Source organism: Vipera ursinii, assembly GCF_947247035.1.
Source record: "Vipera ursinii genome assembly, chromosome: 6".
NCBI lineage: Eukaryota > Metazoa > Chordata > Lepidosauria > Squamata > Viperidae > Vipera > Vipera ursinii.
The window spans coordinates 70,373,215-70,390,832 of record NC_139515.1 but is presented as its reverse complement, the minus strand read 5'-3'; the positions used below and the strand labels follow the sequence as shown (position 1 = coordinate 70,390,832).

General features: G+C 40.7%; 1 protein-coding gene across 1 annotated transcript in view; it reads left to right on the top strand.

The window, feature by feature from the left end:
- The first annotated feature begins 1,781 nt into the window (after positions 1-1,781).
- Positions 1,782-17,618, top strand: part of SLC37A3 (solute carrier family 37 member 3) — a 36,039-nt gene continuing 20,202 nt past the window's right edge. The window contains exons 1-6 of the mRNA XM_083366046.1: positions 1,782-1,798; positions 6,444-6,624; positions 10,744-10,858; positions 13,317-13,409; positions 15,109-15,192; positions 16,421-16,566. Of these exons, the coding sequence (XP_083222172.1) occupies positions 6,530-6,624; positions 10,744-10,858; positions 13,317-13,409; positions 15,109-15,192; positions 16,421-16,566 (533 nt within the window). The 5' untranslated portion in view covers positions 1,782-1,798; positions 6,444-6,529. The remainder of the gene's footprint in view (positions 1,799-6,443; positions 6,625-10,743; positions 10,859-13,316; positions 13,410-15,108; positions 15,193-16,420; positions 16,567-17,618) is intronic.

Here is a 17,618-nt window from a genome sequence, read left to right as displayed (position 1 = left end):
TTACTTATACAGATTAAAATTATCTCATACAAATAGATTTCAGTTAGTGGTTGCTAGGAATTGATAGCTATTTCCCAATAATGATTATTCAGTCATTGTTCTCCTTATTGTTAAAGATTTCAGGGATCTATAGCTTGCCTCTTCTCATTACACACAGTATAGCTCTTCTGAGCGCCAGTTTGGTATAGTGGTTAAAGCAGTAGACTAGAAAGGGGAGACCATGAGTTCTAGTCCTGCCTTAGGCACAAAGTCATTTAGGCGACCTTGGCCTAGTAATTCTCTCAGCTCTAGGATGAAGATGGCAATGCCAAACCACTTCTGAAAACCTTACCAAGAAAGCTGCAGGGACTTGACCAAGGGAATGTGCACACCCAAAGGGATCCTATACATGGGTGTCAAATTGCCAGCTGTGAGCCGGTTACATCATATGGAGGCCGTGCCTAGCTCAGCTCTGGCAATGCAAAAAAAGTCACAATACATCGCGACACATCACAAGTTTGACACCTGTGTTATAGGACAGGGGTTCCCAACCGCTGGCCCATGGACCGGTACCGGGCCGTGGCATGCCAGCAACCGGGATGCAGGCAGCACACAAAAACATGCCTCCTCCAGTCTGCAGAAAATTCTCTTTCCACCTAACCAGTCCCTGGTGTCAAAAAGCTTGGGGACCTCTGCTATAGGACATCTATCAGAGGATAGCAAGAATACATCTTACGTATTTTCAGAGAATAGTTCACACACAAAACATCCAAGAACCTCCAGATACAAAAAAGAATTGTGCTTTGAACTGGAAAACTGCTGCTGATCAGTGAGAACAATATAGGGGGGAAATGTTGACCTGCATACAGTTGTTGCTGTTAGTTGAGAAGTCGTGTCCCACCCATCGCGACCCCATGGACAACATTCCTCCAGGCCTTCCTGTCCTCTACCATCTTCTGGAGTCCATTTAAGCTCCTACGGTAGAGGTATCTTAAGAACTACATTCAGCAACGCCTTCAACAGACATGGAGATGTAGTGATGTTTGAAATGACTTTAGAAGGATTTTTCGACACCACACAATAGTTCAAACGTGTCAGAGGTTAGTTTGGGAGCACAGGCTAACAATCTGGCGTACAGTGAAACCAATTTATTTATTATTTACTCTCTCTCAGCATATGTATGATTCAAATACGAATTACCTTCCAGCAAACTGAAACCAAGAACCAGTTTGGTGAAGTGGTTAAGCACCAGACTAGAAACCAGGAAACTGTGAGGGAGGGCCAATCCCTCTCTCAGCCATAGAAAGGAGGACACGGCCACTTATGAAATCTTGCCGAGAAAACCGCAGGGACTCTAAGGCAGCCTAAGCACAAACTGGAACCATCACTCCGTCATCGCCCGAGTTAACTTGGCAGCGCAACTCAGTAGACTGCGAGTCTGAAACAGCCCGGTCGGGTTCACGTTTACTCCGAAGCAAAGACCTATTGCTCGATAGCGCTCCTCTCGAATAAGCAGGCAGAGCCTGCGCCATATCTGCCCCCCAACCAGTCGGGCGCGCCACCGAAAGTCATGAGCTCCATTCCAGCCCGTTTAACCTTTTCCTTCGGGCTCCGGGCCGGGCTAGTTCGGAGGTGCAGTGAGAATTCCTGGGGACTGCAATTCCCAGAGTGCACTTCGAGGAAGGGAGACGATGTGGCGGGGGGGGAGGGGAGGGAGAGAGAGAGAGAGATTGAGAGAGAGAGAGAGAGAGAGGAGCGCCAGCTCGGAAGAGGAGGTGGTCATGTGATTTCCAGGAAGTTGCCTTGGAAATGCGGACAGGTGAGCGGTGTTTACGTGGAGCTTCTCTGGCGGGGGCGGGAGGGCGGGAGTTGTAATTAAGGTAATGGACGGGGAGCGCGGGGTGGCTTTAGTCTGTGTGGGATGAGGAGCGGCTGTCCCGTGACAGATGGGGCGATCGGAGCGCGAGTGGGTTTCTCGCAGCCTGTTGAAGACCGTGTTAACCGGTTGGTTTGCAGTCTGGGCATGCCAAGTCCGCTCCCACGCTGCCCTCCCTCTTGCTTTCTGGATGGCTGATTCGCACCGATTCCGTGGCTTTCTCGAGGGCTGCGCTTTCCGCTGTTGTCTGACCGCGGTGCCTTTAACGACCGCTTTCTGCCACGTAGCACTTGAACTGGGGACATCTTCCCCGCCGTTGCAAAACCTTTATCAACGGCTCACTGCATACCTTTCTTTTTTAAAATGACTCTGCGTGTACGTCTGCATGCGTGGTTTAAAACCTTGGGGGGATTTTTCTTTTTCTGTATCTACATATGCACACACATGTACATATGTGCATGGTTTAAAACCTTGGGGATTTTCTTTTGATATACCTACGTAGACTCACACACTCATATAAGATGATTTCTCCCTAAACTGACTAACACAGCCCAAGAATGCTGTTGCCAAATGATCTCCATCGGATTAATTTAAAATTGTAGCCAGGAATTTATTATGTATTTTACCTTTCCTGGGTATATAATCTTAATTTCATCCTTTGCTGATGAACTAGAGTGGACTTGTTTTTTCTATGATTTTAGAGCTCATTTGTTTAGGTGTTACCAACATCTGGGTTATCAGTGTCTTGAGGCTATATCATAAAGCTGCAAGCCATAATTGCAAATCCATATCAGGCCAATGTTTGTTTGGAAGAATCTTGAGGTTAGCTTTGTTCTAACCCTAAAGAAGAGGTAATGTGAAAATATGATATTGCAAACAGTGGAATGATTGTTAATGGAGTTCATAGAATAGATCCATTTACAAATCACACTTCTCAGACTGGGAAGTACCTAGCCATCCTTTCTTGAAATTCCTTTGAGAATGTGGTTGTGGCTGAGAATTCCTGGAATTAAACATCTTTGTACCTGCAATACATTCAATTGGTTTAAGAGATTCTGATTATTTTTTTCTCTTTTCTCCTTGGACTGTACATTAGAGTGTTTGATCAATTTGATCAGGGATGTTGTACATAGGTACTATATTGTACCTTTGTACATAATTATTGAGGGCTTTATATGCTGCAAAAATATTCTCAATAACTATATCTAAAAATATAAAATATCTCTGTTTTTTTGTTCCTTAATTGCCTGGTACTTAATGAGAAAATGTCAGATGTGGCTATACAATTAACGCTATCTGAAGAAAATTTGCATTGTGCATGATTAAATTAGTTCTAATCGTAGAATGCGCAGTACAGAATACAGAAATTTGTGATAGAAGCTGCCATGCCCTTATACATTTCTTGGCAAAGATTTGAAAATGATTTTAAAATGCTATTCCTTCTGTCTTTTTTTTAAAAAAAGAAATTTTCCAGTCTAACCTTTGCAGCTTTGGGATTTTGTGATGGTCTTCAACTTGAGTACTAATCAGGCCAAGTACCAATAATTTACTTACCATTTTGAGGTTCTCTGAGGTTGCCTTTTTTTCTGCCCTCCCCCACCAAAAAATATCATAAGGCTGTTGTTGAGAAAATATTTGGATCAGAGAGCGCTATATATGTTATTTTGAGATGCTGGAGGAAAGGTTAAGATCTAATAATAATTTCATATATGCAAAGCTCAGAACATACATAATGTCAGCTGTCTTTACAAGCATTGTGGCTTTCTATTCTTTTTAAAGGTGGAATGGGAAATGCTGAAGGAATACTGATTTGTTACAATATCATACATTGATTGTATACTTCCTTGATTACATCTCATTATCTTCTCTATTGAATTCTAAAGGAAAGATGGCAAATATAACACAGTCCTTATTTAGCAATCACCTTGTTTGGTGACTTTTTGCAGTTAAAACAGTGATGAAAAAGTTAAAAGTAATAGAAAATTAACTTTAAAACCAATCCTCATACATGAATTTCACAGGCCTGTAAAGCAAAGCTGAAATAAGATTATAGGCACAGTCACAGTTTCATTTAGCAACTGCCGTATTTAACAACTGAGTTGCAAGCCCCAATTAGGCCCGGGATACTTGCAGGACCATCTGCTACCGGGAACGAATTCCCATCGCCCAGTACGCTCACACAGAGAAGGCCTCCTCAGGGTACCATCAGCTAGGCAATGTCGGCTGGCGAACCCCAGGGGAAGGGCCTTCTGTGTGGGAGCGCCAGTCCTATGGAATCAGCTCCCCCCTGAGCTTCGGATGGCCCAAGATCTCCAGTCCTTTCGCTGCGGCCTCAAAACACTCCTTTTCCACCTGGCTGACCTGGACTGACAGGCATTTTAATTATGTTTACAATTTTTAATTTATTTTTAATTTTTAATTTTAATTTATTGCACAGATGACTTTAATTTTAATTTTATCTTAATTTCTGTACTTATTATATGTTATTGTTGTTAGCTGCCCTGAGTCCTTCGGGAGATAGGGCGGGATATAAATCCCATTAATAAATAAATAAATAAATAAATTGTTGTTAAAGGATAATTACATGTATGCCAATGAAAATTTAAAATGTTTCATGTTTTCTTGGAATATTGTTTGGACCATTTTCTAATGCCAAATGTACAGTTATAGGAACTCTAACTGAATGCAGAGAAGCTTACTCTATTTCTTGATTCATTCTGCACATGTGAATGTATACTCTTGAAAGGAGAGTTTCTATCATGTGACAGCAGTTCTGCTACCCTAGTTGAGATGTCCAGATATTTACTATTCATAAACAGCTGGAGTTAACAAATTAAAGTATAAGAGGACCCTCTACCTGTAGACTACTACATATCTTTTATCTTATCTTTTTACTTAGCAGTTACTTTTCTTTGTCCCTTCCCCCTCCTGCTTCCTAAGAGAATTAGCCAGATAAAGGATAGATAAGTACTGATAAACCATAGGAAGAATAGCAGTCAGCATATTGCCATTCCTTAGGTGTTTACCTACTCTTACTCCAGAATATCTAGCAAGCCCTAGCAGACTCTTCAGAGTTCTCCAGTAGTGAATTCCTGTCTTAGAAATGATCAGGTTTCATGCAGATACTAAAACCTGTAACAAGAGACACATATACTGTAACCTGGAAAACACAGCAGTATGCTCTAAGTAATGTGCTATGTTTAATGAATAGAGCAGCATCTGGCAGCTAAGTGGTTTCGTTTATGTAGATATAGATGTAGATGACCAACTGAGTGAATATTGAAAAGTTGAGAGGAAGGCCCATCTTTTAATATCATGGGCCATAATCTTAGTTATGATGCAAAACTAGCATGTGTACATTAGTGGAGAAGCCACAGCTTCCTTCTAAAACAGAGACTTCACCTGCAATAGATTCCAAGTTCAATCACTATGTGTTCAGGAAAGGCTTTTGGAGGTCTGGCAGTCAGGATAAGACTAAGCAAGAAGGTTTGAGCAACCTATATCATCTGCAGGGTATATGTGATCTCCTAGAGCAGGGGTGTCAAACTGCCGGCCCGCGGGCCGGACGCATCATGACAAAACCGCGCCCACCCCATTGCCAGCAATGGGAAAAAAGCTCCAATATGTTGCGCGACATCACATGATGTCACGAGTTTGACATGTCTGTCCTAAAGACAGCAGAGCTGAGAATGTGGGACTCTTTTTGGTTTGGGGAGATTAAGGTTTACTGCATTATTTTATTTATTTATTTATTTATTTTATTTTAATTCCATTTATATCCCGCCCTTCTCCGAAGACCCAGGGCGGCTTACAAGCTTATCAGTAGCCTTCATTCTATGTATATGCCTGCTTATTAGGGCTTTCACCCCCCCCAAGCGGCATTATTACAAAGTCAGCTTAATTGCCCCCAACAATCTGGGTCCTCATTTTACCTACCTCGGAAGGATGGAAGGCTGAGTCAACCTTGAGCCTGGTGGGATGCGAACCTGCACTAATTGCAGGCGGCTGGTGTTACTTAAGGAGGCATTAGCCCACTGCTCCACCAAGGCACCTTAGCAGTGTTTAATTCCCCACACAAACACATGCAAAAAAGTAAAAGGGAACAAGCTTCCTTTGTTCAAGAACTTTTAAGCCACTATAAGAATTTTACATTTCAAATTCCACCAAAAAGATAAGAGATAAGTGTAACATTTTATAGGGGAACATGTATGTTTGATCATCAGCATTTGCTGCAAACTCATGTTAGTAGTTTTATGAACTTCAGACTAACATTAGCAGTAGTAAAATACCCAAACCATATGAGTTAATGTACCAATTTCCCAAATGCATCTCCAGTAATACCAACATTTAACCAATGAAGGATAAGGAGACATTTAACCATTGCTTATTAAAATTCCTTCTGATACGTCAGGAAATGTAAAACATTAATTTCCCTGATATTTCAAATGAATTAGATGTGCATATAGATGTGATTGAATACATTTGCTGAAAAGTAGGACTTAACGGTAATTTTTTTTTATGTTTTCCTGTTGCTGTGTCTGTTTCAATATTCCTTGATCTTATTTTGCTTTTATTTTTTTTTTAAAAGGTGAAGAGAAATGACATAATTTACATTCCAGCCTTTAGGGGCAAAGAAAGCTGGGGGAAGAAGTTGGGAAAACCTGAAAGGGAGCTATGCCTATTACTCAGAGGAGGCAGTCTACAAACAAACGTCTTGTGTCACAGTTCACACATCATCATGTTGCCGTGTTCCTCCTCACTTTCTTCAGGTAGGTGGTTGTTGCTGAACCTGCATGGGACTCACCTGAATGGTTGAGCAACCTGAATGAAAACAGAGCATTGAAAGGTCCCTTTTATATGGTAGAGTCTGTTGATGCAGAACAAATATTACGTACAAGCTTCTCATCCATTATGGTTGTATCTTAACCATATTTTAATCCATGAAAGATAAATCTACCAATTATAACTACCCATAGCTATCTGGTTGCTGAGGAAAACAGGATGCTGGATTTAGATAGGTATTTGGTCTGTTCCTTGAAGCCCTTTGTGAATATCCATAGTATCCATTAGTCCCAACAGCATAGCTAATGTCAACATCAGCTTTTTATTAAAGTATTTCTGTCATGGGCTACATTAATAAGGCAGGCAGTGACTATAAAGAAGAAAATTCATAGTGCACTATGATTAGAATCTTTTATTAATTAGAATGTTGTTGTTAGCTGCGAAGTCGTGTCCAACCCATCGCGACCCCATGGACAATGTTTCTCCAGGCCTTCCTATCCTCTACCATCTTCTGGAGTTCATTTAAGCTCGCGCCTACTGCTTCAGTGACTCCATCCAGCCATCTCATTCTCTGTCGTCCCCTTCTTCTATTGCCCTCAATCTTTCCCACCATTTGGCTCTTCTCCAGTGAGTCCTGCCTTCTCATCAGGTGGCCAAAGTATTTGAGTTTCAATTTCAGGATCTGGCCTTCTAAAGAGCAGTCAGGGTTGATCTCCTCTAGGACTGACCGGTTTGATCGCCTTGCAGTCCAAGGGACTCACAGGAATCTTCTCTAGCACCATAGTTCAAAAGCCTCAATTCTTTGGCGCTCAGCCTTTCTTATGGTCCAACTTTCACTGCCATACATTGCAACTGGGAAGACCATAGCCTTGACTATACGCACTTTTGTTGACAGGGTGATGTCTCTGCTTTTTAGTGTGCTGTCTAGATTTGCCATGGCTTTTCTCCCCAAGAGAAAGTGTCTTAATTTCTTGGCTACAGTCCCCATCTGCAGTGATCTTGGAGCCCAAGAAAATAAAATCTGTCACTACCTCCATTTCTCTTTCTTCTTCTTAACTTTCTGCCATTACAGTGGTATCATCTGCATATCTTAGGTTGTTAATATTTCTCCCGGCAATCTTAATTCCAACTTTTGATTCATCTAGCCCTGCCTTTCTCATGATGTGCTCTGCATATATGTTAAATAAGCAGGGCGACAGTATACAGCCTTGCCAGACTCCTTTCCCAATTTTGAACCAATCAGTGGTTCCGTGTCCAGTTCTCACTGTTGCTTCTTGACCCGCATATAGGTTTCTCAAGAGACAAATAAGGTGGTCTGGTACTCTCATCTCTTTAAGAACTTGCCACAGTTTGTTGTGATCCACACAATCAAAGGCTTTAGCATAGTCAATGAAGCAGAAGTAGATATTTTCCTGGAACTCCCTAGCTTTCTCCATGATCCAGTGTATGTTGGCAATTTGATCTCTAGTTCCTCTGCCTCTTCAAAATCCTGCCTGTACTTCTGGTAGTTCTCGATCCACATACTGCTGGAGTCTAGCTTGTAGGATTTTAAGCATAACTTTACTAGCATGTGAAATGAGTGCAATGGTGCGGTAGTTTGAACATTCTTTGGCACTGCCTTTCTTTGGAATTGGAATGTAAACTGATCTTTTCCAATCCTGTGGCCACTGTTGAGTTTTCCAGATTTGCTGGCAAATTGAGTGTAGCACTTTTACTGCATCGTCTTTTAAGATATTGAATAGCTCATCTGGAATACTGTCACCTCCACTAGCTTTGTTGTTGCTCAGCTTTTCTAAGGCCGACTTCATTTCACATTTTAGGATGTCTGGCTCGAGGTCAGTGACCACCTCATCGTGGTTATCAGGGACATTAAGCTCATTCTTGTATAGTTCTTCTGTGTAATTTTGCCACCTCTTCTTAATCTCTTCTGCCTCTGTTAGGTCCCTGCCATTTTGGTCCTTTATCATGCCCATTTTTGCATGAAACGTTCCCTTCATCTCTCCAATTTTCTTGAAAGAGATCTCTAGTACCTCCGTATTCTATTGTTTTCTTCTATTTCTTTGCACTGTTCATTTAAGAAGGCATTCTTATCTCTTCTAGCTATTCTCTGGAATTCTGCATTCAATTGGGCGTATCTTTCTTTTTCTCCCTTGCCTTTTACTTCCCTCCTTTCCTCAGCTATTTGCAAAGCTTCCTCAGATAGCCATTTTGCTTTCTTGCATTTCTTTTTCTTTGGGATGGTTTTAGTTGCTACCTCTTGTACAATGTGGCAACCCTCCATCCATAGTTCTTCAGGCACTCTGTCTACCAGATCTAATTCCTTAAATCTATTTGTCACCTCTACTGTATATTCAACAGGGATATGATTTAATTCATACCTGAGTGGCCTAGTGCTTTTCCCTACTTTCTTCAGTTTAAGCCTAAATTTTGCAACGAGAAGCTCTTGGTCTGAGCCACAGTCAGCTCCTGGTCTTGTTTTTACTGACTGTATAGAGCTTCTCCATCTTTGGCTGCAGAGCACATAGTCAATCTGATTTCTGTGTTGACCGTCTGGTGATGTCCATGTGTAGAGCCATCTGTTGGGTTGCTGGAAAAGAGTGTTTGCTATGACCATCGTATTCTCTTGACAAAATTCTATCAGCCTGTGCCCTGCTTCATTTTGTACTCCAAGGCCAAACTTGCCTGTTATTCCGGTTATCTTTCGGCTTCCTACCTTAGCATTCCAATCCCCCATGATGATAAGGACATCATTTTTTGGTGTTAGTTCTATAAGGTGCTGTAGGGCTTCATAGAACCGGTCAATTTCATCCTCTTCAGCACCGGTGGTTGGGGCATAGACTTGGAACTACTGTGATATTGAATGGTTTGCCTTGGATTCGAACTGAGATCATTCTGTCATTTTGGGGATTGTATCCCAGTATTGCTTTTCCTACTCTTTTATTGACTATGAAGGCTACTCCATTTCTTCTGAGGGATTCTTGCCCGCAGTAGTATACCTGATGGTCATCTGAATTAAATTCACCCATTCCTGTCCATTTTAGTTCACTGATTCCTAAGATGTCAATGTTCAGTCTTGTCATCTCTTGTTTGACCATGTCCAGCTTGCCTTGATTCATGGATCTTACATTCCAGGTTCCTATGGAGAAAAAATCTTTACAGCATCGGACTTTCCTTTCACCACCAGACACATCCACAGCTGAGCGTCCTTTCGGCTTTGGCCCAGTCGCTTCATTCTTTCTGGCGCTACTAGTACTAGCCCTCTGCTCTTCCCCAGTAGCATATTGGACGCCTTCCAACCTGAGGGGCTCATCTTCCAGTATCATATTGCTTTGCCTTTTGGTACTGTCCATAGGGTTTTCATGGTAAAGATACTGGAGTGGGTTGCCATTTCCTTCTCCAGTCGATCACGTTTTGTCAGAACTCTGCTATGACCTTTCCGTCTTGGGTGGCCCTGCACGACATAGCTCATAGCTTCATTGAATTACGCAAGCCCCTTCACCAGAACAAGGCAGTAATCCATGAAGGGGGTTAATTAGAATACTTTAGATTAGATAATCTTTATTGTCATTTTTTCCTGTGGGCACAACGGCACACATTAAAAATGAAATTTAGTTACTTGCTCTCAAAGTGTATTTATTGACCAAGTGTGATTGGACACACAAGGAATTTGTCTCTGGTTCATAAGCTCGCAGTGTACATACAAACAACAAAGTAATATAATGGTAAAATACCAATAGGAGAAGGTAGTAGAAAAGATGAGAAGGATAATAGTGATACAGCCCTACTACATGGGTAAATATCTTTAGACATAAGACAGTACTATGGTAATTAGGTAATGCACAATGCACTATGAAGATTGTGATAGAATAAACTAAAATACAATTTGTAATACAATTGTAGTGCCATTTCCACCCACCCACCCCGCCAAGGCCAAAACAATTCACTGATATCCTAAAACTAGATTTTAATTTTTCCTTACTCATAACCAATGTTCTCCTTGCTAGGTACAAGAATAATGTCTTGTTGGACTCCTTGTAGATCTGTGGTAATAATATATGTTTATTTTTTCTTTCTTTTCTTGTAATTCTTCTTTTTAAAATTCCTAGCTACTCTCTTCTCCATGCCTCGCGAAAGACATTTAGCAACGTCAAGGTCAGCATCTCCAGCCAATGGACCCCCTCAGGCTTTAACGACTCTGCCTTCATTCTTCAACCATATGAGGTAAGGGTGTTTACATTTACTGATTTTTCAAAGCCCTGCGCAAGTTAATATCTCCTCAGAAAGTTGCCAGCAGAACAAGCAAGCCAACAACAATTTGTTGAGGGGAATCAAGGAAGTAGGACTTTTTTGTTGTTTCTTCTCCATCAGAATAACATGGAGGTGAAAAGAACTGGTCTTAGGATGTGCTATATTCGAAGATGCAAGAATTATCTTTGCTATATGTGCTGGCTATCTTGGACATGAAGAGGCAGAGACTAGAGCAACGTATCGCGACTTTTCCCCCAGTGCCGTCAATCGGGTGGGCGCGGTTTTGGCGTGGAGCATCCAGCCCATGGGCCGGCAGTTTGACATGCCTGGACTAGAGGCAAAACCTCTCTTTAGGGAAGAAGAGGAATCTTAAATTGGGCATCAAGAAGTGACACGAAAGAGACATATAATATGATATGAAACCCTAATGTTGTGAAGAAGAGCTCTTATACTCTTACGCTGTTATAGTCTGGAGCTTCAGAATAGATTCCAGAGCTTTTATGAGATGTTTATAGAGCCCTAGCTAACGAGCAGCTGTTACAAGTTTCAGGGATTGAGGAGGATTCTGTAGGCTTTGCAAAGGGAAGGATTACTGCCTCTGCATTGAACAAACACAATGAGGAGTGATCATAATTAGTTATTAGGACTCACTTGACAAACGTCTCACTTAGCAACAGAAATTTTGGACTCAATTGTGGTCATAAATTGAGGACTACCTGTATTGCATCTGAATAAAGCCTAGTGTGTACCTTATTTACAGTCACCATTAAATTTCTAGACTGCCTATCCCACCTGTTAAAACATTATTAAAAAAATACATGAAGAAAAGAAAAGAAAAGCTTAAAAACAGAGTTAAAAACAAGCTAAAACATATAAGTAAAAATAAATCAGATTAAAATTCAAAGTCTAGGCATTATTCTTCATGGTTTTACCAATACATTCTACTTACTGTGTCTAGCCTTTTGTACTGTTTAAAAGGGGATTTTTGTTAAAAACTTCCTTGTGTACAGGTTTCAGTGAATTTTGTCATCTTGAGCTTCAGGCAAGAAAAATCCAAATTATCCCCTATTATTTGCTAGAATTTAGTGAAGGCAAGACACTGCGATAAAGCAGGCAGACCCCTCTTTAATGAAGAGATAAAGCAGTGGTAGGAAGCTGGCTGGGGAATTCTGGGAGTTGAAGTTCCCCCATCATCATGTGGCCAAGATTGAGAAACACTGAGGTAAAGCATACGTAGGCTTGTATGATTCTGTTATGTGAAGCTGATTTCTTGTTCTGAGCTACATTCTAGACACATGGTACCTGCATATTTCTAGATCAGGGGTCTTCAAACCTGGCCCTTTTTGTGACTTGTGGACTTCAACTCCCAGAATTGGCTGAGGAATTCTGGGAGTTAAAGTCCACACACCATAAAAGGGCCAAGTTTGAAGACCCCTGTTTTAGGTATTACATTGACTCAAGGGAATAGGAATCAAAAGTAGGAGAAAGAATCTGTGGCCTTTTATCTGGGGCTTCTAGGAATTATTAGCGCAGCAGGATCTGGAAAGTCATTAATTCTCTTTCTCACATCCCTAATGTGAAGAATTGGCTTTCGAGACCCAGTCTCCTTAGACCAGCATCGTGCTGGTTTTTTTTATAGAGACAGGTGTTCAGAGGTAACCTTGTCTCCATTAAATATTTACTGATTGATGCTGGACATGTTAAGTATAGCTAAGCTTAAGCAAACCAGGAGAAAGGGAATTGTGTGATGTCTTGTTTTTCTAATGATATGCTTTCTAGGAGTGTTCTTTGCTCTGTAAACACTGCCATTTCCCATTAACAAGAAGTAGCAGAGAAAGCTGCTGATGCTCCCTGATTAGGAGGTGGTCCTTTGAAAATTAAAGGAAGCATCTGTGATACTGCATCGTAAATCAGATATGCCAGTTTCTGTTTTTTCATGTTTTCTTTTTTTTCACTTTGCAGCCCGACTCATTCATTAGAAATGGTCAAGTTCTGTCTAGCAAATTAGTAATGAAGATCTTTAACTGGATACAACTGAGATACTTTGTACAGAAACCCAGACAGACGTAGTTCTTATTGAAGGAACTTCTCTGTCTCAGAAACGGGAAGTCTTTCTTTTTCTGTAGAAGTGAAACTGGAGAGGGATCTTTTAAAATTCTGTTTTAGTAGAACTTACTATGAATATGATCAGTCAGGATTGCTGGGCTTCTGTGTGTCTTACATAGCATGAGAGGGATGACAAATTTAACACTTTACCTCCTAGCCTTTAGGCGATTCGGATTACATAGCTTCAGAAATGTTAATGACTGGAATCTGAAGGATTAAAGACATTAAGCGAGGTGTTGTTTAATTTAGAGAGGATATAGCCCTATGTTATATTATCCACATATTTGCCATCTCATTTTATAGTAATCTTGACTTTTCTTTGTAGCTTTGGAACAGCAGCCATCTATTTCCTAATACTGAAGAAGCCACATTATTCCTTGGAACACTGGATACCATCTTCCTGTTTTCTTATGCTGTGGTGAGCAAATTCTCCTTCTTTGAATAGTTCTTGAATTGTGAAGGAGGAGAAAGGTTAAATCCATCAGATTCAATATAGCAGATAATTTTATAGGATAACTTGATGTAGATTAGCATTGATCTATGCAGCTCAGTGTCATCTACCAAGCTCTCCGGGTGTTTTTCCACTGCAGCCTCCATCACTTCACTATCAGACACGAGCTAGAATTTATGAACTGGAGTTCAGTCTAGAAGATCTTGCACTGCTAGAATTGATGGCAGTTGGATTACAGGTTACCTATAATTACAGGAGTTTCTTAAGGTTTTATTCAAGAGCCTTTCTTAGCTTTACAAAGAAATAATTGAAAATGGGATCTTTTGCATGCTTCGCCACTGAGCAAAGATTCCATGCCAACTTTATTGGAAAGCTATATTTATTGTCACAAGGCAAATATAAAAGCAAATATACATATCCCAGGATAATGTTGCAGGATCCAATCTGAGTCGGTCACCAGGACTAGAGGCTTAGTTTTCTGAGCTTTTGGACTCGCAAGCCCATCCTCAGGGAACTTCTCTTTCACACATTCTGGTGAGAGAGAAGTTCCCTGAGGATGGGCCCCAGCACGAATCCAAAATCTCAGAAGACTAAATTTCGGCTCCTGACAACCGACCCAGATTGGATCCTGCTATATTTATTGTCTCTCATTAGCTCATGGTGTTAAATACTAGGTTGTTTCATTACAGTTTGCTCAATAAACTGCAATGGATTAGCTATGTGCATCACATTAAACTACAAAACATGGCTCATGCAGTTGTTAGGTTTCCATCACGCAATATGCCAGAGCCAAAGAAACCATTTTACAGCATAATACCATATGTGAATCCTGCCAAAATCTAGTTAACATTGCACAGTTTTTGAGTACAACCAAATGGTATGGTATTGATTAATTATGCTGGGCCAAAAAACAGATATTGAAAAGAAAGCAGCAATCTCCAGGTTTGTTCGCAGCTTATTTATTTGCTAGATTTATATCCCACTTTTTAGTCAGGAACTCAAGGGAGCATACCCAGTGCGCTCTCTTCCTTTTGTTCCCACAATAAAGACCCCAATGAGTTTTCACAACTGAGCGTGGATTTGAAGATAAGTGTAACTTCTTCAATCCAACAATTTAACCATACACCAGACTGCTTACAACTCCATCATTTGCTCCCAGGACAGATCCCTACTTTGGACAGGCATCAGTTTGGAGAAATCTATGTGCAGCCTTATACAGGAAGAGTAATTTTTGAGTGCTCTCATTTTCTTGTATAAAAATCTTGACACATCCTTCAAGTGGGCAAAAACACACATTAAAGCATATTTGTCTCATTTGGTATTTCCCACTTTTGTACTGGTAATCATGTTCTCAGAGCACATGAAATGGGAAAAGTTGTTCCTTGAGCATGTTTTTTTTCTGCTGCTTTTCCTCTCAGATTTTAGCATTCTTGTTTCAGAGATGATGGGGTCTGCGGCATTCGAATCACGCCAATAACATTGGCTCAATGGCAAGCCATATATTGCATAGTTTAAGCTATTAATTTTACAGGGCTTGAAATCAGCCTCATCTGAATTGTATGACTTTCTGACCAATAGGACCTTGAAAAAGAATAATAGTTTTATTGACTATCACTCTTTTCTTCAGTTTGACTCTTACTGAATAGCGTTTTTAAAATTATTTTAGGGCCTCTTTGTTAGTGGCATTATTGGGGATCGTTTGAACATGCGCTGGGTTCTGACATTTGGAATGTGCTCCTCTGCCTTAGTGGTAAGTTGGAAAATCAAAGTTGGTAAAATATGCTATGCTGGTAGTATTTGGCTTTGAATTTCTGTAACATTTCTTCAGAAATCACTTCTAAGTAAATGACGATATTGCATTCAAGAAGCTCTTCAGCTTTGTAAAAGAATGCATGGACTGAACATTTTGATGTATCTGCACTGGAGACTGCCTTTTATATCCAAAATATTCAAGAGACTTCAGCTTGTTAAGATATTTTTGAGAGCAAAAGAGGAAATGGACTAGGGCACTTGCGAGGGGTCCTTGGTGCTGTGTGAGCTTGCTTCTTTTCTTGCAGATGTTTCATAACTCTGACAAATCAGCCATCAATAGACACATAGACATTAGCCACGTCAAAAGGGACAATCAACTAGTCCAAAGAGAAAAAGACTCCAGCACCTCTCCACCAGTAATCGGCACTCAGATCAGGTCCACTTCAGACCAACAATCAAGTAAGCAATACCCCAGTCAAGAAACTGCCGAACAGCCATTAGTAAACAGCCCAACCAAAGAATCCTTAAGGCTGCCCCCACCCACACAGACAGGAAAGACACCAGAATATAAACTAACAGCAAACAACACTCCTTACTAGCACTGATGATGTTACCTAGTTAGGGTAATGAAATGTCTGCAAGAAAACAAGCAAGCTCAGAGAGCACCAAAGACCGCCCCCCTCATTTCAACACTGAGCCTCATTGGTAGGACACTTGTTGCTGAAACCATTTTATTGCAAATTACAGTTATTGTGCAGTGTAATTTTTGTTTTTTAAAGAATTTCTAACATGCAAGCTTGTGTACACTGAAGCTTGTACTTGGAAAAATCGAGTTTTCTGTTTGGTAGCACGTAGAAAAAATAATTACTAAAATTAGCTTTCTTGCCATAGTAATTAGAGATGTTGTTTTTAAATGCCTAAGTTATTAGAGTGTACCATGTGGGTGAAATTCCTTCTTCCTTTAAAGCCAGGCCTTATTTAAATTATGGATGATTTCCCCTTCTGCCTTACATTCTCAGAAAGCATTTGGCTCCTATCCCCAGAATCGTGAATAGCTATTGGGTTGGTTTCCTGTGATGAGCTAAAATCATTTCAAGGTGCCCAGATAGATCTTAACTTCTAGCCTATAAATAATATAGAGCATGGCTAGAAAGTATTATAGATTTACTTGCCAGACTAATTTGGGATTGGCACTACATTTTCTTCTTGTTGTTGTTTCTTTTCAGGTGTTTGTGTTTGGCACTGTCACCGAATGGCTTCATTTCTACAACAAGTGGTTCTACTGCTGCCTGTGGATTGTGAATGGCTTGCTGCAGTCCACGGGCTGGCCCTGTGTGGTAGCTGTCATGGGAAACTGGTTTGGCAAAGCTGGGTATGCGAAAGTTGGTTCTTCCCCTTGTACATATTTTTTTAGTAGCTTTCCTCTCCACTGTGTGGTTATTGTGCAAAGCTCCTCTTCCTGTTAAACATGTGTTGCCTGTGTGTCCCCATTGTTTTGTTTACTGAACAAACTGGCCCTGGCCATGTGAACATAGTTTGTTGAGTTGCATTCCTGCCAAAATGAATATGTGAAATTGTACTTTATCCTATTTATAAGGACGTTAGGCTAGTTGTCCTTTTCAAAAGAATGAGTAGAATTAACAAGGATTTGGGTGCAAGTGTTTGATTGTTTACGTATTAGGTTTATTACTTCCTCAATCCTCATGGATTTTAGGTGGTTTATAAATGTTAAGATAGTATGCCACAAGTAGCATACTATTAACAATATAAAGGATTACAACAGAAGTATCTGTTGCATGTTGATGGTATAAATGTGCAAGGAAATATCTCTGTGAATATGTGTGAGGACCATCCTTATGTCAGGGGACAAGCCATTCCTGAGGAGGAGAACGGCTGCTTAGAAGGCTAACTGTTGAACCCACTCTCCTACATTTCTGTTAGATAAGGCCTCTCTGGCCACCGGAGTTGAATGGAAGGAATCTATATGAGAAAGGTGGTATCTTCAATGCTTTCGGATTTTAAAAATACCAGCCAGCATCTGGAATATTTATTTATTTATTTTATTTTATTGGATTTATATACCACCCTTTCCCGAAGGACTCAGGGCGGTTTACAGGGTATTTAAAACCAAATCAATACAAAAGTTAAAAACAATTTAAAAAAGATTAAATCATCCCTAAAAAATAAAAACCCCAGTTAAAAATTCTCAGCCTGGGCCGGAGAGCTCAAAGAGCCAGGTCTTCAGGTCCCGGCGAAATGAACGAAGGTCGGGGGCAGTCCTAAGCTCCACGGGCATAGCATTCAATAGCATTCAGAAGCACTCAGTGCATCTCTCACAAGCATGGTGCAACTTGGCGATACCAAAGCTGACCAGTAAGCATGAGGACTGCTGTTCTGAAGTTTCTGGATGGCCTTTGAGAGCAG